At 44.9% G+C, this 26,394-nt stretch overlaps 1 protein-coding gene, 1 long non-coding RNA gene and 1 pseudogene across 4 annotated transcripts in view; 1 reads left to right on the forward strand and 2 right to left on the reverse strand.

Moving 5' to 3' along the window:
• LOC309523338 overlaps positions 1-26,394 on the reverse strand; it is an 892,159-nt gene that overhangs the window by 300,960 nt on the left and 564,805 nt on the right. The window lies entirely within an intron of this gene.
• Positions 1-26,394, forward strand: part of LOC309523294 (UDP-N-acetylglucosamine--peptide N-acetylglucosaminyltransferase 110 kDa subunit-like) — a 116,594-nt gene that overhangs the window by 32,602 nt on the left and 57,598 nt on the right. For both annotated transcript variants that reach the window (XM_082207071.1, XM_082207070.1), the window contains exons 6-8: positions 8,421-8,500; positions 15,322-15,517; positions 25,785-25,925. In XM_082207071.1, coding sequence (XP_082063197.1) covers positions 8,421-8,500; positions 15,322-15,517; positions 25,785-25,925 — 417 coding nt within the window. The remainder of the gene's footprint in view (positions 1-8,420; positions 8,501-15,321; positions 15,518-25,784; positions 25,926-26,394) is intronic.
• Positions 23,012-25,778, reverse strand: LOC309523327 (U6 snRNA-associated Sm-like protein LSm5 pseudogene; annotated as a pseudogene). Its single transcript has one exon. The product of its transcript is annotated as a U6 snRNA-associated Sm-like protein LSm5 pseudogene (transcript).

Below are 26,394 nucleotides of genomic sequence, written 5' to 3' on the forward strand. Positions count from 1 at the left end.
TATGGAAAAAAGATATAGGTTGACAACAGAATACCAGGCCAAAGAATTTTTTGAAAAACATAGGAGAGACTTAGACCCTGGACATGACACGAGAACAGACCCAATAGCAGAACAAAGAGCTGCTTTGGAGCGGCTGTCGTTGGAATGAGCAACAGGTGGAAAAACAGATATTGTAACTGACTCTGATAATGGCCAATCTTAAAATATTGAGCTGGAATGTGAACGGTTTGAACTGCAAAGCTAAACGTAACAGGATTCAACTGTAATTTTAAAACAAAAGCTAGATATAATTTGTCTTCAAGAAACACACATTGCAAGAAAGCATAAAAGAGTTTTAATTAATAAAATATTAGGATTGGACTTTATCTTGGCGGATAAGGCAAAAAAGAGAGGAGTAATTTTTTACATTATTCCTGCATTAGAACCCAAATTGATTCAGAAGGATGAGAAAGGTAGGATTTTAATAGTTCAAATAAAAATTCAGGGAGAGAAGGTGATCTTGGTGGGAATTTATGCCCCCAATGAGAAAAAAGCAGGTTTTTTTTAAACAAAAAATGGAAACTTGAATTTGCAGACCAAAAGATGATTTTAATGGGTGATTTACTGGTGAAACTCGGAAAATTAGAAACTCATGGAAAAGTTCATTTATTTCAGTAATTCAACTTAAAAGGTGAAACTAATATATGAGATAGACTCATGGCATGCAAGGCGAGATATGTCAAGCCTTTATTTGTTATAATTGTTATAATTGTGATGAAAACCCCAAATTAACAATCTCAGAAAATTAGAATATTAAATGAAATCAGCAAAACAAGGACTGCAAATAGAGCTATATTGGACCTCTGAGAAGTAGACGCATGCATATGTACTCAGTGCTTGGTTTGGGCCCCTTTTGCATCAATTACTGCCTCAATGCGGCGTGGCATGGATGCTATCAGCCTGTGGCACTGCTGAGGTGTTATGGAAGATCAGGATGCTTCAATAGCAGCCTTCAGCTCTTCTGCATTGCTCGGTCTCATGTCTTTCATCTTTCTCTTGGCAATGCTCCATAGATTCTCTATAGAGTTCAGGTCAGGCGAGTTTGCTGGCCAATCAAGCACAGTAATCCCATGGGCATTGAACCAGGTTTTGGTACTTTTGGCAGTGTGGGCAGGTGCCAAAGTCCTGCTGGAAAATGAAGTCAGCATCCCCATAAAGCTCGTCTGCGGAAGGAAACATGAAGTGCTCCAAAATCTCCTGGTAGACGGCTGCGTTGACCCAGGACTTAATGAAGCACAGTGGACCAACACCAGCCGATGACATGGCTCCCCAAATCTCTTTTCTGATGAGAGCAGCTTTTGCATCTCATTTGGAAACCAAGGACCCAGAGTCTGGAGGAAGAATGGGGAGGCACACAATGCCAGATGCTTGAACTCCAGTGTGAAGTTTCCAGTCTGTGTTGATTATTAGATGATCAAAAATTTATGGAAAAAGTTAAAAACTGAGTGATTATTTTGAAATAAACATTCAGAGACAGACAAAATTGCAGATGATCTGGGACACAAGGCAGTAATGAGGGGACTGCTTATACAACAAAACTCATTTTAAAAAATTTGAAAGAATAAAGGAAGAAAGAGATTTTGGATGAAATTGTGGATAAGGAGAAACAATTGTCAAAGAAAGCAAATAAAGAGTCAGTTAAACAGGCAATTAGAACATTACAAACTCAATACACTATGATAGTTAATGAGGAAATTAGTTGGAAAATAAAAAGAATGAAACAAAAATATTTTGAGCATGCCAATAAATCAGGAAAACTGCTAGCGTGGCAGTTGAAGAAAAGTGAACAAAGAAACTCCATAAACAAAATTAACATAAATGGAAAGATCACAGATAAGATGAAGGAAATAAGAGCAGCATTTGTAAAATATTTCTCAGAATTGTAAAGGAAAGGGAAGGAATTTTTTTTTTAATTGAGGAATATATTAAAAGTAGTAATCTGCCAAAATTAAAGAGGAACAAATGGTGATCTTAAATACTCAAATAACAGTTCAAGAAGTGTTAGAGGCAATAAAGTGGACAAAAAATGGCAAATCTCCAGGTCCAGATGGATTAACAGCAAAGTATTATAAAAAAATAAGTGAACAATTGGTAAACCCATTGAAAGATGTCACGAATGAGATTTTAAATACAGGTGAAATTCCAGAAACATGGAAAGAAGCCTACATCACAGTAATTCCAAAACAAGATTCAGATTTGCTGCAAATTAAAAATTACAGGCCTATCTCATTGTTAAATAATGATTATAAATTATTTGCAAACGTTTTAGCTAATAGAATAAAAAAATACAGTGGTGCCTCGCAAGACGAAATTAATTCGTTCCGCGAGTTTTTTCGTCTAGCGAATTTTTCGTCTTGCGAAGCACGAAATCCCATAGGAATGCATTGAAATTCAATTAATGCGTTCCTATGGTCAAAAAAAGTCCAAACAAAGCCAAATTTGGTACAACAAGAGTTTATTAAGTGCTCTTTAAAGTCACACATACTGTAAAGAGCATTTCAAAAATTGAAGGAACAATAAATTAAGTTTCTAAACATGACAGAAAAAAACAACATGGCCCAATGGTCACAGAAAATCATAAAAATTCAAAAAAACCCCACACAAGCTCCCAGATTCTTGCAAACCCCTCCTCAACTGTTTCCCCAGCCACCCACCACACAGAAATTCAAATCCAGATTTTTTTTTAAAAAACAGCAGAGTGGCCCAATGGTCACAGAAAATCATAAAAATGCAGAAAAAAAACACACAAGCGCCCAGATTCTTGCAAACCTCTCCCCAACACCAAGTCATTGAATTCCAAACACCGAAACCCAAAAACCAAAACCCCCCCAAAAAAGTTTTAAAAGAAGTTTTGGAAAAGCTTCAAAAATCACCAAAAACCTCAAAAAAGGCTACCACACCGCGTTCTATGAGTTACTCCTCGAAGTCAAGTCGCAACTGTATTAACGGTGTTAAGAAAAAGGAAACAAACTTGCAAGACGTTTTCGTTTTTCGTCTTGCGAAGCAAGCCCATAGGGAAATTCGTCTTGCGAAGCAGCTCAAAAAACGGAAAACCCTTTCGTCTAGCGAGTTTTCCGTCTTGCGAGGCATTCGCCTTGCGGGGCACCACTGTATTAAATGAGTACATATATCAAGATCAGGCAGGATTCCATCCAGGTAGACAAATGAAAGAGAATATAAGAGAGGTTCTGAATGTAATAGAATACCTGGAGGTCAAAAATGAAAAGAAAGCAGCAATGTTGTTTATAGATGCCGAAAAAACCTTTAACAACGTCTCTTGGAATTTCATGACAAATTACTTGAAGAAATTAATTGTGGAATTAAATTTTTAAAGGGAATACAAGCAATATATTCAGAACAAAAAACTAAATTAATTGTAAATCAGGTGATAGCGGATGATTGTAAGATAAATAAAGGAACTAGACAAGGATGTCCACTATCACCACTCTTGTTCATTCTGGTCCTGGAAGTACAGTGGTACCTCGGGTTAAGAACTTAATTCGTTCTGTTCTTAACCTGAAGCACCACTTTAGCTAATGGGGCTCCTGCTGCCGCCGCGCCGCCACAATGCGATTTCTGTTCTCATCCTGAAGCAAAGTTCTTAACCCAAGGTGCTATGTCTGGGTTAGTGGAGTCTGTAACCTGAAGCGTCTGTAACCTAAGGTACCACTGTACTTGCTAGAAGTATAAGAGCAGACAAAAAGAGACCACTGGGATAAAAACTGGGAAAAATGAGTTTAAATTGAAAGCATATGTTGATGATTTAGTGATTACAGTGGAAGACCCCAAAAATTCTCTCCCTAGAATCATAGAAAAAATTCAAAAATTTGGGGAAGTGGCAGGATTTAAATTAAATAGAAATAAAACTAAGTTATTAATAAAAAAATTGAAGGAAGAAGAGGAAAAAGAGTTGGAGCAAAGCATTGAGATAGAAGTCCATAAAAAAGTAAAATATTTAGGGATTTGGTTAACTGCAAAAAATATAAACATTTATAAAGATATGAAAAAATTGGCTTGAGATAAAAAGAAATTTAGAAATATGGAGCAGAATGAACCTCTCCCTACTCGGAAAAATAGCAGCGGTAAAAATGAGTGTTTTGCCAAAAATGCTCTTTGTTTTTCAGACGTTCCCATTAATGGTAAAAGATGATTGCCTCAAAAGATGGCAGAAGGAAATTTCCAAGTTTATCTGGGGGTGCAGAAGGCCAAGGATTAAACATAAGATACTTACAGATACAAAAGAAAGAGGTGGCTTTGCCTTCCCAGACCTGAAATTGTATTATGAGGCTGCATGTTTGGTATGAATTCGGGACTGGTTTTGTTGCTCAAACCACTTGGCAAGAAAGGGAAGTGGCTTACATATCGTGATTTATTAAACGATCAAAAAGGAAAATGGAAATTAAAAGAGTACAGGGAGATAAAAGATCATTTTCAGAGCTGGTTACATTATAGGCAATTACATGATATATACAAAGAAGATAACAATAAAGGATTTAGTTATACCACTTCTAGATTTCAAAAGGAAGTTATAGAAGGAAAAATAAAGTTGCTGAAGGGTGCATATAGTATTCTGTTAGAATGGGAAACAAAAGATGAGGTGGTAGAATCAGTCATGATCAAATAGGCACAAGATATAGGACATAATATACAATTTGAGGATTGGGAAAAACTGGAAAACAGATTTAAAATTTACAGACTGTTCTCTCTTGAAAGAAAACTATATGAAAATGATGTACAGATGGTATACAACATCAGTACAGATAGCAAAAATGTACAAAACCGGGTCAACCATATGTTGGAAATGCAAAGAAAAAGAAGGGACCTTTTATCATATGTGGTGGGTATGTAGAGAAATAAATGATATATAATGAATTGAAGAAAATGTTCAAAATGACGTTTTTTTAAAAACCAGAAGCATTTTTGTTAGGGATTGTAGGACAAGACCTGCCAAGGGTAACAAAGAATTTATTTATATATGCTACAACAGTGGCAAGAGGCTTGATAGCACAAAGACGGAAGAATCAGGAAACCACGGCAAAGGAGCAGTGGCAAGAGAAATTTACCGTATTTTGCGCCCCATAGGACGCCCCGGCCCATAGGACGCACCTAGTTTTTTTTTTGGGGGGGAATGAAGAAAAAAAATTATTCCCCCCCCCCCAGGTGCGGGGCTGGAAGAACCAGGTCGGGGAACAGCGGGAAGGCACGCTCTGCCTCCCCGCTGTCCCCCGAGCTTGTGGGGCTGGCTATGGGGAGAAGTGCGCTGATCCCGGGACTGCAGGCAGCTCTGCGCGGCCATCGGGAGAGGGGCGGGACTTCGCGCCCGGCTCCTGGTTTCCGCGCAGAGCTGCTCTGATCCCGGGACTGCAGGCAGCTCTGCGCTGCCATCGGGAGTGGGGCGGGACTTCACGCCCGGCTCCCGGTGGCCGCGCAGAGCTGCTCTGATCCCGGGACTGCAGGCAGCTCTGCGCGGCCATCGGGAGCAGGGCGGGACTTCGCACCCCGCTCGGTGGCTGCGCAGAGCTGCGCTGATCCCGGGACTGCAGGCAGCTTTGCGTGGTCATCGGGAGCGGGGCGGGACTTCGCGCCCGGCTCCCGGTGGCTGTGCAGAGCTGCGCTGATCCCGGGACTGCAGGCAGCTCTGCGCAACCCTCGGAGCCGGTCTCCCGAGGGTTGCGCAGAGCTTCCTGAAGCCTGGAGAGCGAGAGGGGTCGGTGCGCACCGACCCCTCTCGCTCTCCAGGCTTCAGCAAAAGCCTGCATTCGCCCCATAGGACGCACACACATTTCCCCTTCATTTTTGGAGGGGAAAAAGTGCGTCCTATACGGTACTGACATACAAAATGTGAGCTGAGGACAACTGACTTCAAAGAAGACTGGGAACTTTTTACAAATTACTAAAAAAAAAACAAAACACCAAAATGAATTGGACTCCCTGGCAGTTTTTGAATAAACATACACAAATTTATTGATTGTTAACACAGTAAATAGATAATATAAGGATTTATACAATTTTACAGTATGCAGATAATAATACATGTTGAGAAATCAGAGAGAGGAGCTGAGGGAAGTCTCGGGGGGAGGGAGGTGGGGGGAGAGTGAATATGATATGTTTTGATACTGTGTTAAGTTGAAATTGTTAATAATTTTTTTTTTTAAAAAAGCCCCATTAATTGGGCAAGTAGCATTCTCTTTTTAAATATTTTTAAATTCTTTTTTTCATTAATAATCCAATATAAAGGTAAAGGTAAAGGTACCCCTGCCCGAACGGGCCAGTCTTGCCAGACTCTGGGGTTTGTGCGCCCATCTCACATCTATTGGCCGGGGGCCAGCGCTGTCCGGAGACACTTCCGGGTCACGTGGCCAGCGTGACAACGCTGCTCTGGCGAGCCAGAGCCGCACACGGAACGCCGTTTACCTTCCCGCTGGTAAGCGGTACCTATTTATCTACTTGCCCCCGGGGGTGCTTTCGAACTGCTAGGTTGGCAGGCGCTGGGACCGAGCAGCGGGAGCGCACCCCGCCGCGGGGATTCGAACCGCCGACCTTTCGATCGGCAAGCCCTAGGCGCTGAGGCTTTAGCCCACAGCGCCACCCGCGTCCTAATAATCCAATATAAGCCACATTAATTGGGCAAGTAGCATTCTTTCATCTTCTTATTTTAAATAATTTTTAATTTTTAAATAATAATTTTTTCATTCATAACAATCCAGTCTAAGCCCCATTGGGTTAGTAGCATTCTCTCTGCCGTCGTTGCATACATAAAAAGTCTTTTCTCTTGGAAACTCTTTGCCTATTATACCTAGTAAGAAGGCTTCTGGCTTTTTGACAAATGTATTTTTAAACAATTTCTTTAACTCATCGTATATCATTTCCCAGAAAGCCTTGACCAATGTACATGTCCACAATATAAGGAATAATAATAATAATAATAATAATTTATTATGTATACCCTGTCCATCTGGCTGGGTTTCGCTAGCCACTCTGGGCGGCTTCCAACAAAAGATGAAAAAGAGATTAAAACATCAGTCATTCAAAACTTCCCTAAACCGGGAAAATTGAAGAAGAAGAAAACAGTCGTCCCCCCGTTTCCCCCCGGGAAATTTGAAAAAAACCACATGTGCGTGGAATATTCAATCTATATCAAACTCTTTTTTTTTCAATTTTTCCCCCAGAAAAAAATCGGCTTTGGAAAAATAGGGGAGGAAACTGGTTTTTTTGCCCAATTTTTCCGGGTTTTTTCTCCATGCCTTCCCATCTCTAGTTTTGTGGTGTATCTATGTCAAAAACACTTCCGAGTTTGTGACGGTCATCATACTGCGTAGCAAGTCACATAATAACAGCTGATTGTAATAAAACAAGTCAAAATTGGATGCATTTCTCATATATATATATATATATATATATATATATATATATATATATATACACACACACAAGAAACCAAATCATTACATTAAAGTGTTGTTGTTTTTTAATTGTCTATACAATTAATGTTAATCCCACATTATGGGATTATTTGACTTCTCTACCCTTCCTCCCCTGATTCCTTTGAATTATCTTCATTCATGCATGTCAATTTAATCTTCAGGTCTAATTACCTCCAAATTTAATCATTGCCTATAACATTACAGCTGGTTTTTTAAAAAATCCTGCTAATGTATTAACTTGTGTACACTGCTTTTGTCAATATGCAATAAACATTTCCCATTCTTTTTTGTATTAAAATTGGAGGCATTTCTTCTACTGCAATGGGCCTCCAGCGTCCTGTTGGTACCATTAGTGATTTCTCATACAGTTGATATTCCCTGCATAGATAGGTTAGATAGATGATAGGTAGGTAGGTAGATTAGGTAGATAGATTAGATAGGGTAGGTAGGTAGATTAGATAGGTAGGTACATGGATAGATTAGGTAGATAGATTAGATAGGTGGATTGGATAGATAGGGTAGGTAGGTAGATTCAGGCATGGCCAAACTCAGCCCTCCAGGTGTTTTGGGACTACAATTCCCATCATCCCTGACCACTAGGGATCAGGGATGTTAGCTAGGGATGATGGGAGTTGTAGTCTCCAAACAGCTGGAGGGCCAAGTTTGGCCATGCCTGGATTAGATGGTAGGTAGGTAGATAAGGTAGGTAGGTAGGTAGGGTAGGTACAGTAGATTGGTAGATAGATTAGGTAGCTAGGTAGGTAAATAGGAAGGTAGGTAGATAGGTCAGTAGGTTTAATGGTAGGTAGATTAGATTAGGTAGGTAGGTAGATATATAGATTAGGTAGGTAGGTAGATCAGGTAAATTAATGTAGGTAGGTAGGATTGACCCACTTATTTAAAAGTAACCATGCTGTTACATTAGTAACAAAAATCAATTGTCTTAAATATTCTCAGGCGGTGACCCTGGATCCCAACTTCCTGGACGCTTACATTAATCTGGGGAACGTCTTGAAGGAGGCGCGTATATTTGACAGGTAAGCAAATAGGCGTATAGTATATATACTCTCTTTTTTATATAAATGGTTTTTATTGGTTTTACGTATAATCACATTACGTATTATATTCTCAGTTTAGTGGTTGCACCCATACCCAAACTAACTCCCATTGCCAGTGGGCATATGTGTTCAATCCCTTGTTGCCTTAGAGGGTGGATTTGATTTAAATCAAATTGATCTAACTCACAATTTAAATCCCTAATCCGTAAGACTTGTTTTAAATCCTCTTTTTACAGAAAGGTTCAACCTTGCTGGCATCCTCTTAATATGGACAAGCAGAGGAAGGTTTCCTTTTTGGTTCTACTCTTAGAAATACATAGACAGATAATGATGAAATGATGGTGAGGTTTAATAAGTGAACAGTTTCTGTTTGGACAACTTTTCTGCTGCACTTGATTGGAAGTCCTTTCCTTCATAACAATTTGAACAATTTAACATCTTTCTTGGGCAATTCTAAACCTGTTATTCCAAGGAGAAAGGCCTCTGGTTTCTTAATAAATGTATATTTCAACATTTTTTTCAGTTCGTTATAAATCTTCTCCCAGAAGTCTTTCACCTTGGGACAAGTCCACCACATATGGAAAAAAGTACCTTCTTTTTCTTTACATTTCCAACAAAGGTTATCACTTTTGTGATAAATCTTTGCTAGTTTTACAGGGGTCAAGTACCATCTATACATCATCTTCATAATGTTTTCCTTTAACAAAGTACATGCAGTGAACTTCACCCCTTTCCTCCATAGCTTCTCCCAATCCTCCATCATTATTGTCAGGGAACTGCCATCGGAAGGACAAGTGGTGGAAGGGCTCACGGAGGTTGGGAGAGACTCAGCAGCTGGAGAGGGAACCAGCAGGGGGAGAGGTGGGTCTCTGAGGGAAAGTGAGCAGGAGGAATGGCTCAGGGACACTTCCAGCGAGAACAGTGGGGAGGTTTCTGGACCTCCCATAGGGACACCCACTCCTCGCCGGAAACTGTCACGCCGTGAGTCCAGAAGACGTGTTTCCGTTAAGGAGCTTTTATGTTGGAAGCGATTCCGAAAGCAACCACTGTCGGAATTTGCCAGTGACTAAAGGAGCCATGTTTGAGGCGCTCCGTCACAGACAGAGGTTTGTGGACTTGAGTAAACTCTGAGGGACTACGATTTTACGCACAAGCAGCTCATCATCCCATCACAACGTGTTTCCGTTAAGGAGCTTTTATGTTGGAAGCGATTCCGAAAGCAACCACTGTCGGAATCTGCCAGTGACTAAAGGAGCCATGTTTGAGGCGCTCCGTCACAGACAGAGGTTTGTGGACTTGAGCAAACTCTGAGGGACTACGATTTTACGCACAAGCAGCTCATCATCCCATCACAATTATGTTATGTCCCACATCCCTTGCCCAATCAATCATAACCGATTTAACTTGGTCATCCTTTGTGTGCCACTCCAACAACAAACTGTACATTTTAGACATATTCTTATCATTAGTATCTAACAACTCCGTTTCCAATTTGGTTTTTTCTGTTGCAAAACCATTTCTCTTATCCATCTTATATAATTCGTTAATTTGATAATATTGTAACCAATTCACTTTATCTTTCATTTGTTCAAATGGTTTTAATTTAAAACCTTCCTGATTCTCTAACAACAAATCTGAATACCTCAACCATTTGTTTTCCATATTTAACTTTTTTTGGGCCTGTGCTTCCATTGGTGAAATCCATTTTGGTGTTTTTCTTACTAAGAGATCTTTGTATCTAGTTCGTACACTGTATAATGACTTTCTAATTAACATGATTCTTAAAACCACTGTGGGCCTTTACCTTGTCATACCATAGATATGCATGCCATCCAAAACGATTATCCAATCCCTCCAAGTCTAGCGCATCATCATTCTCTAATTGAATCCAATCCTTGATCCAGCAGAATGCGGCAGCTTCAAAGTGTATCTTCAAATCTGGTAGGGAAAAGCTCCCTCTCTCTTTTATATCTGTAAGTAATTTATATTTAATTCTAGGTTTTTCCCCCTGCCAGATAAATTTAGACAATGCCTTCTGCCATTCTTTAAAACATTTAACATTATCAATGATTGGTAAAACTTCAAATAAAAACAGCATCTTCGGCAATGCATTCATCTTAACCACCGATATTCGGCCCATCAATGAAAGTTTTAGTTTTGACCATATCTCAAGATCTCTCTTGATTTCATTCCATAATTTTTCATAGTTATCTTTATAAAGATTCAAATTCTTTACCGATAAGTTCACACCCAAATATTTAACTTTTTTCACAGAAACAAGGCCTGTCCTTTCAAAAAGGTTTTTTCTTTCCTCATTATCTAAGTTTTTTTTCTAAAACTTTGGTTTTGCTCTTGTTTAATTTAAATCCTGCTTATCTGCCCAAACTCTTGAATCAGCTCCAGTGCTTTTACTGCACTGGCTTCTGGATCTTGTAAAGTTAAAACCAAGTCATCAGCAAAGGCTTTTAATTTATATTGCTTGGATCCCACTACAATGCCTTTAACCTCCTCCTCTTTCCTCAACATGTTTAGCAAAACCTCCAGAACAGAAATAAATAGCAGAGGGGAAAGCGGGCACCCTTGCCTGGTTCCTTTCTCAATTCTGATTTCCTCTGAGACCACATTATTAACTATGATTTTTGCTTTTTGTTCAAAATAGATTGCATTGATACCATTTAAAAATTCCTGGCCAACCTCAATTCTTTCTAGGTTTTTCATCATAAATAACCAAGAAACATTATCAAAGGCCTTTTCAGCATCAATAAATATTAACATTGCTTTACAATTTCTTTTCGCTTCCAACCTTTCTATTATATCAATTATATTTCTAATGTTACGTTTCATATGTCTCCCAGGCAGAAATCCTGCCTGGTCCTTATGTATATAATTTGATAGAACCTTTTTTAATCTATTGGCCAAAATGTTTGCGAAGATTTTATAGTCTACATTAAGTAATGAGATTGGTGTATAATTTTTTACATCAGATCTATCTTGATCTATTTTTGGAATCAGAGTGATAAATGCATCTTTCCAGGTTTCGGGAGCTTTGTCCCCTCTTAAAATCTTATTACACACATCTGCCAACTGTTGAATTAGCCAATCTTTCAATATTTTATAATATTTTGCAGAAAGACCATCCGGTCCCGGGGCTTTGCCTAACTGCATCTTATTTATTGCCATCTCAACCTCCTGTCTTGTAATCATGCCATTTAGTAGGAACCTTTTATCCTCGGGAATTTTCTGCATTTCATTCGCCGCAAGAAATTGCTCAATTTTATCCTTATCTTCTTTACCTTTTTTATACAGCTGTTTAAAGTATTTCTGAAAACATTTCCTTATATCTGCAGGGTTTTCCATAGATTTTCCATTAGATACAATGTTTGTAATAGTACTTTGCTTCTGTCTCTTTTTTAATTGCCAAGCCAACAATTTCCCACATTTATTCGCAGATTCAAAGTTTCTCTGTTTCATCATTTTAATTTTCCATTCTATTTCCTGGTTAATAATTTGAGAAAATTGAATCTGCAATGCTTTAATTTCTTTTGGAATCTGTTGACTCTTTGGCATTAATCTTAAACTCTTCTCTTTGTCTTTTATTTGAGACAGAATTTTATCTTTTTTCTCATTCTGTATCTTTTTCCTTATCGAGTTCTGTTGTATGAGGAAACCTCTCATTACTGCCTTGCTTGCATCCCAAATGACTCTTGTTTCAACCTCTGTGTTCATATTTAGTTCAAAATAATCTTTTAGAGTCTTTTGGGCTTTACTAATCATCTGTTCATTCCTCAACAACTCATCATTCATCCTCCATCTAAAGGAACCCTTCAGGTATAATTTCATCTCCAAAACCACTGCATTATGATCTGAGCAAGTCTTAGGGCAAATTTCTGTTTTAGTAACCTAAGGAACCAAATCTCTGGATATCCATAAATAGTCGGTTCTCGAGAAAGATTGATTTGAATTTGAGAAAAAAGTGAAATCTCTCTTCATTGGATTTTGTAGCCTCCATATGTCCGACAAATCGTATTTATCAGTCATATCAAAGAAAATCTTTGGTAGTCTGCTGGAACTTGGATTTTTCCAGCAAAAGAAATTTATCGCCTTGTGCCGTAATTTCAACTGCAATGTACCTCCCTTCCTCATCTTTAAGCAACAATTTGGGGTTCCATTTTTTTTAACATAAAAAAACCACAACTCTTTTTTTCACTTTGTCGGATGAAATAAATTCCTGCCCAAGTTTCTTATTTTGGAGAATTTTCCTATGAAGTCTTGTAACATGTGTTTCTTGTAGACAAATTATGCCCAAATTCTGTCTTGCCAGTACGTGATAAACTTGATTCCTCTTAAATCGCGAATTTAGACCATTCACATTCCAGGAGTAGATTTTCAAAGACATCCTGATTTGTTAGGGGCCCACTGCCCCTGCCCCTAATGAAGGAGAACTTTCCAGTCCAAGCTCTTTTGCGTTTTTCTCCAAAAATCTTTCTTTCTCTCCAACAGTTGTTATTCTTTGTTTCCTTCATTGAAATTTAAAAGATAATCCTTCTGGGAACTCCCACCTGAAGAAAATGTTCTTTCTTCTTAGGGCACTGGCCAAATCCGTATAGTTATTTCTCAGGGCCAAAAAGTATGTCGGAATGTCTTTAAACAGAATTATTCCCTTCTCATCTATCTTTAAACTTTTTTTTGTAATGGTGGCCTAAAATAATATCTCTCTGCTCTTTGGTTTTTAAAATCACCATACAGTCATGTGTGATCTTAGTATCTTTTTTAGGTCCAAATCTGTAGGCTTTATCAATCCAGGAATTTAATTCTTCTTTTGAGAGGCCCCAATACGCTGCAAATTCTTCAGTTAACCAATCCTTCAAATTATCCCGCTCTTTCTGGGGTATGCCCCTCAATCTCAGATTACATTCCCTCTGTTTTAGCTGGAGAGACGCAATTGAAATTTGAGATTGTCGCTGAATTGCCTCTAAATCAGCAATTCTCACAGTTTCCAAATGCGCCAGTCTTGACTCATGTGCTGATACATCTGAATTAACTTGCGTCAAATCTTGTCTTAATTGAGCAAAGTCACTTTTTAATTCCTATATAGACTTTTGATTTCCTCTTACTTCTGTTTTAATTTCCTGAAGCAATTGCAACACAGACTCCTCAAAAGCTGGTGACTTAGAGTCCCTTCTTGGTTTAGTTTTTGCTTTCTTTGTCCTCTCTCTCCTTTCTCTCCCCCATCCATAACTTGCAATTCTTTTGTTCAAGGTCAGTCTCAAAACAAAGGGGAGATAAGGAGACAGACAGTTTCTCTTCTCAAGCCTCTCCACCAGTCTTAATATAAAAGTCAACAGTCTCTCTAACTTGTAATCCTTTATTAATTCCCCAGAAGTTAATAACACAGTCCCAATTTACAATTTATATTTGGGGGTAGGGGTACTGTTTAAAAGAGAAAGGGAAAGGGAAAAGAAAAACCTTTGAGTTCGGGCGGCTGCAGTTACTTTTTCCCCCCCAAGTAGGAAAACGAAAGTTGAAAGTGTCCTTTTCTTTACAACGTCATAATGAAGTCTAGTCTTCCCGACCGGGTAGTCCGCTTCCACAAAGAAAATACCTCGTAAATCCAAACTGTCTGCAAGGATTAAAAGAGTCTGAAAAGTATATCCCCCTTCCCCCTGCTAGTAGGAGGGATACAGAGATTAATTTGAAAGTCTTTAGAAAGTCGTAAATTTTAGATCTCGGCTTCAGCTGATGTAGCTGTTTTGTCTCTTAATCAGAGGAAGGGACTGACCTCCATTTTTTTAAGCCCCTGTCCTTTCCAAATAAATGTCCAAATTTTTAATTTATTACTCACTCTTTTCCCATCAAAGTTGCTTGGAGAAATTGGCCACTCACGATCGCCGGACTCAGAGCTTCATGTGATGAAGGAAGCGAGTCTATTCCCAAGTGGCTCCGTCTCCAACCCCACCCGCTCTCGGAGCCCTTATCAAGAGCTTACCGGGGGGTGAGGGAGTTGTTCCAGGCACCCGCAGGAACACCAAGTCCTCGGAATGTTCAATCCAAGGTTTTTAAGAGGTACTGCGTCGCTCTAGCGGGTTCCCCAACCTTCAAAGCACCGGTGCTCTTTCAAGTGAAAGAGCTCACCCTTCCAGCAGAACGAGCAGCCAACACGGAACTGATGGTGAGGTTTAATAAGTGAACAGTTTGTGTTTGGACAACTTTTCTGCTGCACTTGATTGAAAGTCCTTTCCTTCATAACAATTTGAACAATTTATTTAACTAATAAAGGAAGGTTTCCTTATCGGAATAATCAAATCCCCTTTTTTACAGAATGGTTCAGCCTTGCTGGCATCCTCTTAATATGGACAAGCAGAGGAAGGTTTCCTTTTTGGTTCTACTCTTAGAAATACATAGACAGATAATGGGCAATTCTAAACCTGTTTCCTTTTTGGAGTAACGAGTTTTCAGAAATGCATAGACTTATTAGAAATTTATAGACCAGTACTGATGAAATGACGGTGAGGTTTAATAAGTTAACTGTTTCTGTTTGGACCACTTTTCTGCTGTACTTGACTGGAAGGAGAAAAAGAATCATTTCCTTCAGAACCATTTAAACAATTTATTTCACTAAAGGAATAACAATATGGCACAGTGTTTTTACCGTTCTGTCAAAAACAAAGGTTCTCCTGTCTTTTTTACAGAAAGGTTCAGCCTCGCTGGCATCCTCTTAATAGCCCTCCCAAAGCATTTTTTGGGGATTTTTATCCACCCTGATGATAATGAAACTGAACCACTCCTTGCTCTCATTTCAGAGCCGTGGCAGCCTATCTACGGGCCCTGAGCCTGAGCCCAAACCACGCCGTCGTCCATGGCAACCTGGCCTGTGTGTATTACGAACAGGGGCTGATCGACCTGGCAATCGATACCTACAAGCGGGCCATTGAGCTCCAGCCCCACTTCCCCGACGCCTACTGCAACCTGGCCAACGCACTCAAAGAAAAAGGCAGCGTAAGAAACCCTTCTGCTTTCTGTATGTCAGAGGGTTTGCTGAATAAACCCTTACGGAGGATGGTGATCTCAAAATTGGGCTTTGGGGGGAGGGACTTGGGGAACAGTACTTAAAAGAAGTCCTCTTTTATTTTTTAATATAATTTTGATTCAATTTTCATATCTTCCCTTTGTCACGTTCATATCAAATCATATAATCACATACAACTTTGCTCATACCGAGTGTCTACTTCCTCCCCCCGTTCCCACTCCCTGGTTTACTTAAGCAATCACAATCCTCTTAGCGCAGGCATGTCCAAAGTCCGTTGGGGGGGGGGGCCTAATCCGACCCGCCAGTCAGTTTAATCCAGCCCCTGTGGCAGTTTATTTCCTAGGGTAAAATCCTAAAAACACCTCAACAAGTTCGACCCTTTAAAAATCTCAACAACCTCAACCCTAAAGAAAAGCTCAACAATTTGGGGTAAAACCATAACAAAAACCTCAACAACTTCAATCCCAAAAAAAAAGGTTAACAATTTTGGTTGGCCCTTACGGCCCTTCACTTCATCAAATCTGGCCAACTTTGAAAAAAGTTTAGACACCACTGTTTTAGAGATCGAGCGCCCAAACCAAAACCCACTGATTGATTGAAGTGCCAACATGTCTGTCAGAGCTGCTTCCAGATCCCAGCTCACAGAGGACCACGCTAGCCGGCAACACTGTACAAAAGTCTTTATTGAGTTACAGTTTCCATTTTCAAGCCGCAGCGCGCAGCTCTACGTCTTAGAAGCTAGACCGGCGAAGCTCCGTCTGAGTCTCCGCCTCCTGTACACCAACTTAATACTCTAGCCTTACTCCACCTCTTCCGTCTTTCCTTCCTTCTCTGGGTCCCTCTGCCCCCCGTGGTCTCTTCCTTCCTGGACTCTTCTGACGCTGACCCCCCGGACTCTTCTCCCTCCTTGCGGCGGGCTTTAGGACCTGGCTCCCTATCCGGGCTGCTTACTGTGCCGCCTTCCTGTGCATTTGAACTTGGCGCGCGCGCCCAACCTTCAACCTTCCTCTTGACTGTTTCCTCGCTCCCCGATGGAGGTGTGGCCAATCCTGACTCATGCCCACCCGCTTGCGGCGAGCCGCCTGATCCCGATACCTGGGACCCCTCCTCCCTACTGCGCTCTGGTGGGGAAGCTGGCCCCGATTTCCAACTGCTGCTCTCTGAGTCCCCTCTGGTCCCTTCCTCCTGGGGTGTCCCCCTAGGGCCCCCCCTTGCTCTGACCACTGGCGCTCCTTTCTGTGAATCTTCCAATTCACTGGAAAGACTCAGAGATCTTGGGCCGCTGTCATCGCTCATATTTCCTTCGGATTCCTCCCCCTCGCTCTCTGTTTCCTCCCTTTCCTGTGCCTCTGCTCCTGAACCCCTGACATCCATCCCCCCCTCGAAGCCCCCCCTTCCCCCCTCCCCTCCTTCAGGTGTGGGTGCTGGGTGCTCCATTGTTATGGGGGTGAGTGCCGGATACAGTTCGTTTCCCGCGGCGTACATCCAACTGGATAAGTCCGGCTCTTCCTCCTTGCGCTCGCCGACGTCGATCACCTCTGCTTCCATCTCTGTGCCGCCGTGCTCGAACCCAAGGTCCTCCCCGAACACGTCCAAGTCTGTCTCTCCCTCGGTCTCTTCTGGGTACGTTGCTCGCCCGGGACCCTCCAGCCACTTCCTGCGCCACTGCTCCTCTGGCCGATCATCCCACCAATACGAGGGTTCTGAGGCAGATCCCGAGGGTGACCCCTCCGGGGAACGTGTGCTCAGTGTCGGTTCCTCGTCCGAGTCGAACCCCTGGAACGTGCTGGCTGAAAGCGTGGGTGTGAAAAGCCAGTCGTCGAAAAACTCGGCTGGCATGGGCCTGTGTGGGAAGAGGGCATGAAACTCGTCTTTGAGCAGAGGTTCCTCCAAAGCGTAGCCCTGCACCCAGCTGTTGGCACTGGCCGGGGTGCCCTCTCTGGCGAGAAGGTATTCTACTCCCTCTTCCCCCCATCTTGAATCTAAAATCTCTGTGACCTCGTTGATGGGCTCCCCCTCTGGCAACCCCCCCTGCGTGGTCCTTTCCCCGAGCGGGCTCTTTGCCGTCCCTGGCTCCTGAAATCTGTGAGGTGCCTTGTAGGGAGTGAGCACTGATCTATGGAATACCGGATGCATCCTGGATCCCTCCGGAAGTGTCAGCCGGAAAGCCACCGGATTGACCTGTGCCTCGACTTGGTAGGGCCCTAGCTGCTTATGCCCGAGCTTCTTCTTAGCTAACGATCTGGCCGGCACTGCTTGGGCTGCCAACCAAACCCAGTCTCCCACCTGTATTTCTTCCCCAACCCTCCTGTGTCTGTCAGCCTGCACTTTGTATGCGTGCTTAGCTAGCTCTAACTGCCTTCAAAGCTGTTCGTGGACCTCCTGCAACTCTGACGCGAATGCGTCCGCTGCCTGTGGCTCCCCCTGCCCCACCCTCTCTAATCCCGGGAAGGTTCTGGGATGCCTCCCATTGTTGGTGAAGAACGGCGTCACCCCCGTGGACACGTGCTTCGTGTTGTTGTAGGCGAACTCGGCGAGTGGCAGGTAGTCCACCCACGTTGCAGGCTGCTGATTTGCGTAACATCTCAGGTACTGCTGCATGATGGCATTGACCCGCTCCGCTTGTCCGTTGGTCTGCGGGTGTCTCGCCGACGCTAGGTTGATCTTGACGTTCAGGATGCCCATCAGCTTCTGCCAGAAGTTCGAGATGAACTGTCCCCCCCGGTCGGACAGTATAGACCGTGGCAGACCGTGAACCTTGAACACGTGATCTATGAACAGTTTGGCGGTCTGTTCCGCCGTGGCCACCTTCGCACACGGAATGAAATGTGCCATTTTGGTTAACAAGTCCACTACCACTAGCACTGCTGTCTTGCCCCTCGAGCTGGGCAGATCCGTGACAAAGTCCAGGGCCACCCTCTCCCACGGTTCGAGCAGAGTTTGCAGCGGTTCCAGCAGTCCCGCCGGCGGTTTATGCACTGGCTTAGCCCTCTGGCAGGTGTCGCACCTCGCAACGTAGTCCGCGACTTCCCCCTGCATCTTGGGCCACCAGAAGTCTCTAGCGACTAATTCTATCGTCTTCTCTGTGCCAAAGTGCCCGGCTGTGGGTGCGTCGTGCAACTGCTGCAGTACCTTAGCGCGAAGTTCGTCTCCCGGCACGTAGATGGCCCCTTTGCGGATGAGCAACCCGTCGCGCACTTGGAACTCGTCTCTCTTCGCCGTGCCCCTGTGCACCTCTTCCATCTTTGCTCGTGCGAAGGAGTCCTGCAACGCGCGACGTACAGCATCCAGGTCTACGGTTGCCGAAGCGCACGCCCACGCTTCTGGTGCAAAAATGTGCTTGGCCGCCGCTGGCGTCGCCTCCTCGAGGTATTGCGGCTTCCTGGACAGTGCATCCGCCATGACGTTGTTGTCACCTGGGACGTACTCTACCCTGAAGTCGAAGTCCGCAAAGAACTCCGCCCAACGTATGTGCCTCTGGTTCAGGAACCTCGCCGTGCGCCAGTACTCCAGATTCTTATGGTCCGTGCGGACCTGCACTGTGTGTTTGGCTCCGATCAGGAAGTGCCTCCACGCCTTGAATGCTGCATGAATGGCAAGCAACTCCCTGTCCCAGATGGTGTAGTTCTGCTCCGACTTGCTGAGCTTCCTGGAGTAGAAGGCGCACGGCCTCCAATCCCCATGCGGGTCTTGCTGCAACAGGACTGCTCCCACGGCCCTGTCTGAGGCGTCCGTTTCAACCCTCATCGGTTTGCTGGGATTTACATGCAGTAGCTGCTCTTCGGACGAGAAGAGACGCTTGAGTTTCTGAAAGGACTGCTCCGCCTGCTCCGTCCAGATGAACTTCTTCTTCTTGGAGCTGAGCGTGTCGGTAATGGCCGCCGTCTGCATCGCGAACCCCTTGATGAACTTGCGATAGAAGTTAGCAAAGCCGACAAACCGCTGGACCTCCTTCCGGTTGCGCGGGCTCTTCCAGTCCAACACTGCGCGAACCTTGGCGCTGTCCATGGCGAGCCCCTTGTCCGACAATTTGTATCCCAGGAAATCCACCTCCGTCATGTCGAACTGGCACTTCTCCAGCTTGGCGTACAGTCTATGCTCCTGTAGTCTTCGCAGAACTTCCTTGACGTCTCTGTCGTGAACCTGCTGCGATTCAGAAAATATCAGGATGTCGTCCAGGAAGCAGACACACTTCTTGTAGAGGAGCCCCACTAACACGTGATGCATGAAAGCTTGAAAACAGTGGGAGCCATTTTGTAATCCAAATGGCATAACTCTGTATTCGTAGGTGCCCAGGGGCGTGAACATGGCCGTCTTCCACTCGTCGCCCTCCCGTATGCGAATAAGGTTGTACGCCCCTCGCAGGTCCAACTTGGTGAACACGCGTCCTTTGCGCACCGTCGCGAGGAGGTCGTCGATCTTGGGCATGGGGAAAGCCGTGGGGTTGGTTTTCGAGTTCAAAATCCTATAGTCCACCACAAGTCTTTTTTGGGGCGTGTCCTTTTTCTTCACAAAGAATACGGGACTGCCCCCCACTGCCTTGGACTCGCGGATGAACCCGCGCTCCAAATTATGATCTATGAACTCCCTGAGTTCCTGTAGTTCATCTTCAGACATGGAATACAGTTTCCCTGTCGGCAGCGTCGCCCCTGGCAGGAGGTCAATCTTGCAGTCATAGGGCCTGTGGGGAGGTAGCTTGTCCGCCTCCTTCTCGCAGAAAACCTCCAAAAATTCTGCGTACTTGTGGGGGACTGCTTGCAGCGTGCCTACTTGCAGTTGTGTCTCCTCTTCTTCCCCCTCCCGTCTGGGTAGGATGCAGTGTTCTGCACAGTAAGAGGAGCCGAAGGTTAGCTGCCGCTGGTACCAAGCCAGCGTTGGACTGTGCCTGTCCAGCCAACTCATGCCCAATACTACAGGCGTGTCCGACAGTTGGGTGACATTAAAGCTGATGACTTCCCTGTGATTTCCAATTCGCATCACCATCGGTGGCATTTGCTTCACCACCTGCCCCCCTAGCAATTCCCTGCCATCCACCGTGACAACCTGCAGGGGCAGCGTGGCCGGCAGTAACGTTATATTGTGCCGCTCGATGAAATCCTGCCCTATAAAGTCCGCGTTGCTGCCAGAGTCAATGGTGATTGGCACGTCCATTGTGAGTCCATTGGGTAGCTGGAGCGATGCGGTGAGCTGCACTACTGGTTTGGGCGGGAGGGGGTCTGTGGGCTGCAAAATCTCTGGGGACTGCTTCACTGACTTGTCTGGCTGGGCCCCAGTGCCTCTGTTTCCAGCCAGACTCCGTCATTTCCCTGCTGTGGTTCTCTGTGCTGAGTTGCTTCTGTTACCGTCGCGGAGGCTGCAGTGTGCTTGTGGAGCCTCTGGGGACACTCTTTCGCCATGTGCTGAGGACTGTCACAGAGGTAGCACTTCCTGTTCCCTCTGGGAGGCTTCGCTTTGACTGCTCCCGGTGCTAGGGCTCTGGTTGCTGACTGAGCCCTGGCACCTCCAACCTCCATAGGTTCCCCTCCCCCTCCTGGCGGAGGCGTGGATTGCGCACGCGCGGCATCCTTGGGAAAGAAGGAAGGCACTCTTGCCGACTCGCGTCCTCCACGCCCTTCTTCCCTGCTCCATGGACGTTCTTCTAGCCGTACCCCAATCGTCAGCGCCCTCTGAACGATCTCCTGAGTGCTCCGGGGTCTCTCCCCCATCGCGATCTCGTCTTTTACCGCACTGTTCAACCCTTCCCAGAAAAGGTCTCTGACTGGAGCTGAATCTTTGTCCCATTCCAGGGCACTGACCAGTGCAAAAAAGCGGGAATGATACTGCCTCACACTGGCCCTCCCTTGTTTCAGCCCATGTATCTCTTTTCTGGCGATATCAACGTCTATATTTGATAAAAAACACGCATCCATCACTTTAATGAAGGCATCCGCACTTCGGAGCGCCGGATCCTTATCTCTCCACAGATTGCGCAGCCACGCTTTAGCGTCCCCATGCAAATGGGATAGGATAAACCCCACCTTCTCTTGCTCATCTCTAAAGTCTTTGTCCAGCAGTTGCAGCGCAAACTGCACATCTGCTCGGAAGTTGGGGTACTGCTGTAAATTCCCATCGAAATGAGATACGAGACTGCCTCCTCTTCTCCCCAGCCCAATTCCCTCCGATTTCGGTCCCGGTTGCCCCTGCTTTGTAAGCACTTCCAACCTGACTTGGAGATCCTTGTAGGCGGCAGCTGCTTCCTCCTTCCTCTTCCTGGATGCGAGTATCTCGGCGTTTAGTTGTGTCACTGCATTTTGCAGGGCTGCTATCTGCTGTTCAGTATTCATCTCGTCCGACTTTAGTGAGCTCGCGAAGAAGCACCAATCTTCACCCCTCGCTGCGCCCACTCACGCTGCGAGGCTTTTGGTGCCAAAAGAGAGGAGACTGAGCTTACTGTCAGAGCTGCTTCCAGATCCCAGCTCACAGAGGACCACGCTAGCCGGCAACACTGTACAAAAGTCTTTATTGAGTTACAGTTTCCATTTTCAAGCCGCAGCGCGCAGCTCTACGTCTTAGAAGCTAGACCGGCGAAGCTCCGTCTGAGTCTCCGCCTCCTGTACACCAACTTAATACTCTAGCCTTACTCCACCTCTTCCGTCTTTCCTTCCTTCTCTGGGTCCCTCTGCCCCCCGTGGTCTCTTCCTTCCTGGACTCTTCTGACGCTGACCCCCCGGACTCTTCTCCCTCCTTGCGGCGGGCTTTAGGACCTGGCTCCCTATCCGGGCTTCTTACTGTGCCGCCTTCCTGTGCATTTGAACTTGGCGCGCGCGCCCAACCTTCAACCTTCCTCTTGACCGTTTCCTCGCTCCCCGATGGAGGTGTGGCCAATCCTGACTCATGCCCACCCGCTTGCGGCGAGCCGCCTGATCCCGATACCTGGGACCCCTCCTCCCTACTGCGCTCTGGTGGGGAAGCTGGCCCCGATTTCCAACTGCTGCTCTCTGAGTCCCCTCTGGTCCCTTCCTCCTGGGGTGTCCCCCTAGGCCCCCCCTTGCTCTGACCACTGGCGCTCCTTTCTGTGAATCTTCCGATTCACTGGAAAGACTCAGAGATCTCGGGCCGCTGTCATCGCTCATATTTCCTTCGGATTCCCCCCCCCCTCGCTCTCTGTTTCCTCCCTTTCCTGTGCCTCTGCTCCTGAACCCCTGACAATGTCAATTGAACCTGTATACCTCGTTTTTTCTGTGGGTTTCACATTTCTTCTTTATGACTGCTGCCGTCATCAATAACCCTTCATCAAAGTTACTGTGCTAACGTTCTTCATTAGATTATCTTTCCATTGATATATAATTTTATGGTATAACTCAGCGCTTTTTTTCTTTAAAAAAATGTTTAGGCTCGGGGGGGGGATAAATACAGTTGCAGTCGGTTCAAATTGGAAAAGAAATTTCCTGAAATGGAAAAAAAAAATATAAATTAAAAACACATCAAGTTTCATCAGTATATTCCTACAGAAGATTTAACTGGAAGTCTTCAATGATGGCATATGACTTTAATTACACTTCTGGTCCTTCTCCGCGAACCAGCATTGTTATGTTATTTCCATTTAGCAAAATCTGGTCTAGCTTTGTAATTCTTCATCCTTAGGGATGATCTCAAATTTTGTAACATCTTTCAATACCATGTTGACAAAGTCCTTGAATGCTAGGAGTGTGCCAACAATTTATCACTTTTCATCATGATGTGAATTTGTGAGCCTATGCACTTGTCCCCCAGCTCAAGAGGCAGAAGCTGAGACGGGTTGGTAGTCGCGTTGGCTGCCATTTTGCCCCAAATCCGGACTAATTGAGTCCGCCATTCTCTTAAGTTTTCAAACAGCTTAGTTCTTGAACTACTTGGAACCCGGATACTTCAAAGCCTGAAAGGAGTGTTCCAATTTTGGAACTTTTTCCAGAAGCAGAACGTGCTCTGTTCTCAGCATAACTTCCGTTTTGAGTACCACAGAGGGAGGGAAGGCAGGCCAGGCGGCAAGCGAGCAGCAAGGGATGTCACTGCCACCCCCCCCCCAATCCACCTCCTGCTTGCAGGCAAGTAGGAGTGAGATTGGGCTGCTCTGTTGGCAGCGTTGCTGCTTGCACGGGAACAGGAGCTGGATCGGGGCAGCTCAGCTGGGGCGATGCACGCTCCGTCGCACTTTCCATTGAGGGGGTTGTGGCTGTGCTCCCCTCAAGGGGGAGATTTAAAGGAGCCCCCACATACGCACCAGAGCCCTTGCAAGGCAGCCAGGCTGAATAGTTACTGAGGGTGTGGTAGGTGGAAGCTGCATCAGAGAGCCCCTGCACCACCCAAAGGCAGCCAGGCGCTCCCCAGCTGAGCTGCCCAACCCTGCTCCTACTTGAGAGCAAGCAGGAGCGGAGGCAGGGATCTCTCAGGAGCAGAGTGGAGGCTCCGCACTCCCCAGCTGATCGTAGGACACTTAACTCTTGGCTCTGCCTAAACCAGGCATGGTCCAACTTGTCCCTCCAGCTGTTTGGGGACTACAAGGCCCACCATCCCTGACCACTGGTCCTGTGAGCTGGGGATGGTGGGAGTTGTAGTCCCCAAACAGCTGGAGGGCCAGGTGGTGGAATGACAGAACAGCTGAGGCTGCTTACAGAACCCCCTCTAACAGTGGACCAGGCACCCCAAGAAGCAACGGAGGAAAAGCAGTCGTGGCAATTCGCACCTGAGACATACAAGCAGCGCTCTTTACAAAAGAAATCCCCTTTCGCCACTCAAGCCCTCGGGTTTACATTCCCCCATTTTCGTGACACCTCCTCCTAAGTCACCCACATTTTGCCGGCATAATAGACACCAATTGCATCTCCTTGGCTAAACAGACTCTTGTGCAGGCATAGGCAAACTTGGCCCTCCAGCTGTTGGGGGACTACAGTGCCCATCATCCCTGACCACTGGCCCTGTTAGCTAGGGATGATGGACGTTGTAGTCCCAAAACAGCTGGAGGGCCAAGTTTGGCCACACCTGATCTTGAGCATTGGTTGCCAAACTTGGCCCTCCGGCTGTTTTGGGACTACAGCGCCCATCATCCCTGACCACTGGTCCTCTGAGCTAGGGATGGTGGGCATTGTAGTCCCAGAACAGCTGGAGGATTGTCCCAAGAGCGCCTGGACTCAAATCGTCTATTGAAAACTTCCCTCTGGTGGTTTATCACCACCACAGCTACTCACTTTGGGTGTCAGTAAAGCAAATGGTCTAATTTGCCGGCGCCTCAATGGTATCGAGCGTCGGAACAACTTGGCCACAATCAGGAAATTTTGCCTGCAGTATGACTCTGTTTCCCCTCCCCATTTCGAGACTCTGGCACCCTATTGGCATAATCTAGCAATCCCAAAATACAGACGCGCTTTCACTCTTGCGAGATTGAATGTATCGCCCTGGGCTGAACTTGAAGGACGATGCCAACAGATTCCACCCGAAAAATGCTCCGGTCCCTGCGGACGCAGCCAGACCGAATTGGCGGTGCATGCCCTTTATAAAAAGGAATTAGATTATCACCCCTCTTTTTTTGTCCATTCCAGGTCGCCCAACCGCTGCCAGATTGGCAGATCAAAAGGAGCAGGTGACAGCAGAGGTGGCAAGGTTTTAAGCCGGGGCAATCAGAATAAGATCCAGTATTTCACTTTTGATTCAAAACCCCAAAATGTATTTTACACCATGGACTTTTTATCTCTATTCTTTGTATATCGTAGGGGTGCCCAAACTTTTTCCAAAGAGGGTCAGATTTGATGAAGTGAACATGCGTGAGGACAACCTGGACAGTTGTTGAGCTGGTTTTTTTTAAGGATTTGTTGATTATTTTTTTTTAATTAGGCCCCCGAAACTGACTTTGGACGTGCCTGGTATATCATATTGTTGTTTTATTGCTGTGGCCGATGGCTGACGCAAAGAACGATTCCTTCACACATTCCCCAGCTGCCCGTTCCTACTTGCGAGCAAGCGGGAGCCGGCTGGGGATCTCTCGGAGGCTTTGTGCTTCCCAGCTGAGCCATAGGTTAGCCACCGCTGCATGAAACAAATCCAGCCATAGAGGCTGGCACATGAATCGGGGTCATTGCAGCGCAGCCTTTTGGGCGCCTGTGAACCACATCCTAATATTTGCGTAAAAACTAAGTTTTGTGTTTCGAAGGTTGCTGAGGTCGAGGAATGCTACAACATGGCCTGCAAACAATTCGCGTACATACTCTGTTTTATGTTTTAAAGGTTGCCGAAGCCGAGGAATGCTACAACACGGCTCTCCGTCTATGCTCAACTCACGCGGATTCTCTTAATAACCTGGCCAACATCAAGCGAGAGCAAGGGAATATCGAGGAGGCTGTCTGCCTCTACCGGAAAGCTCTTGAGGTACCTGCGTGGAGAATTACAACAATAATAATTATTATAATTGACACACAAGGGTTAGGCATGCATACCCTGGATGCCTGGTTTGGGGCTTTTTACAAATCGCCAATCAGATTTTTTTGATCAATAATGGAAATAATGGTGACGAACTGAAAGTGAAATAGCATTTTAAGGTTCGACAAAGCATGGTGTTCATTTGGCCCGATAAGTCACTTTGGGAAAGAAAAGGGTCTGTGCCTGTTTTTATAGTCATGGGCCTCCTAGAATGATTGAAAATCTGCTTTTTCATCAGAAAAACAAAGCAAGGCAATGAAATTGAAATAAAAGCTGGACACTTGCCACTCCTTGTCAGCTGAGCTTGATCATCTGATAGTCTTATTTTCTAACAGTATTTCCTGTGCATGCTAAAAAGGCAGTCCATAGGCCCCTAATTATTATTGTTATTATTATTATTGTTAATTTTTACAAGTTA

The sequence above is a fragment of the Podarcis vaucheri genome, assembly GCF_965113315.1.
Source record: "Podarcis vaucheri genome assembly, chromosome: W".
Lineage (NCBI taxonomy): Eukaryota > Metazoa > Chordata > Lepidosauria > Squamata > Lacertidae > Podarcis > Podarcis vaucheri.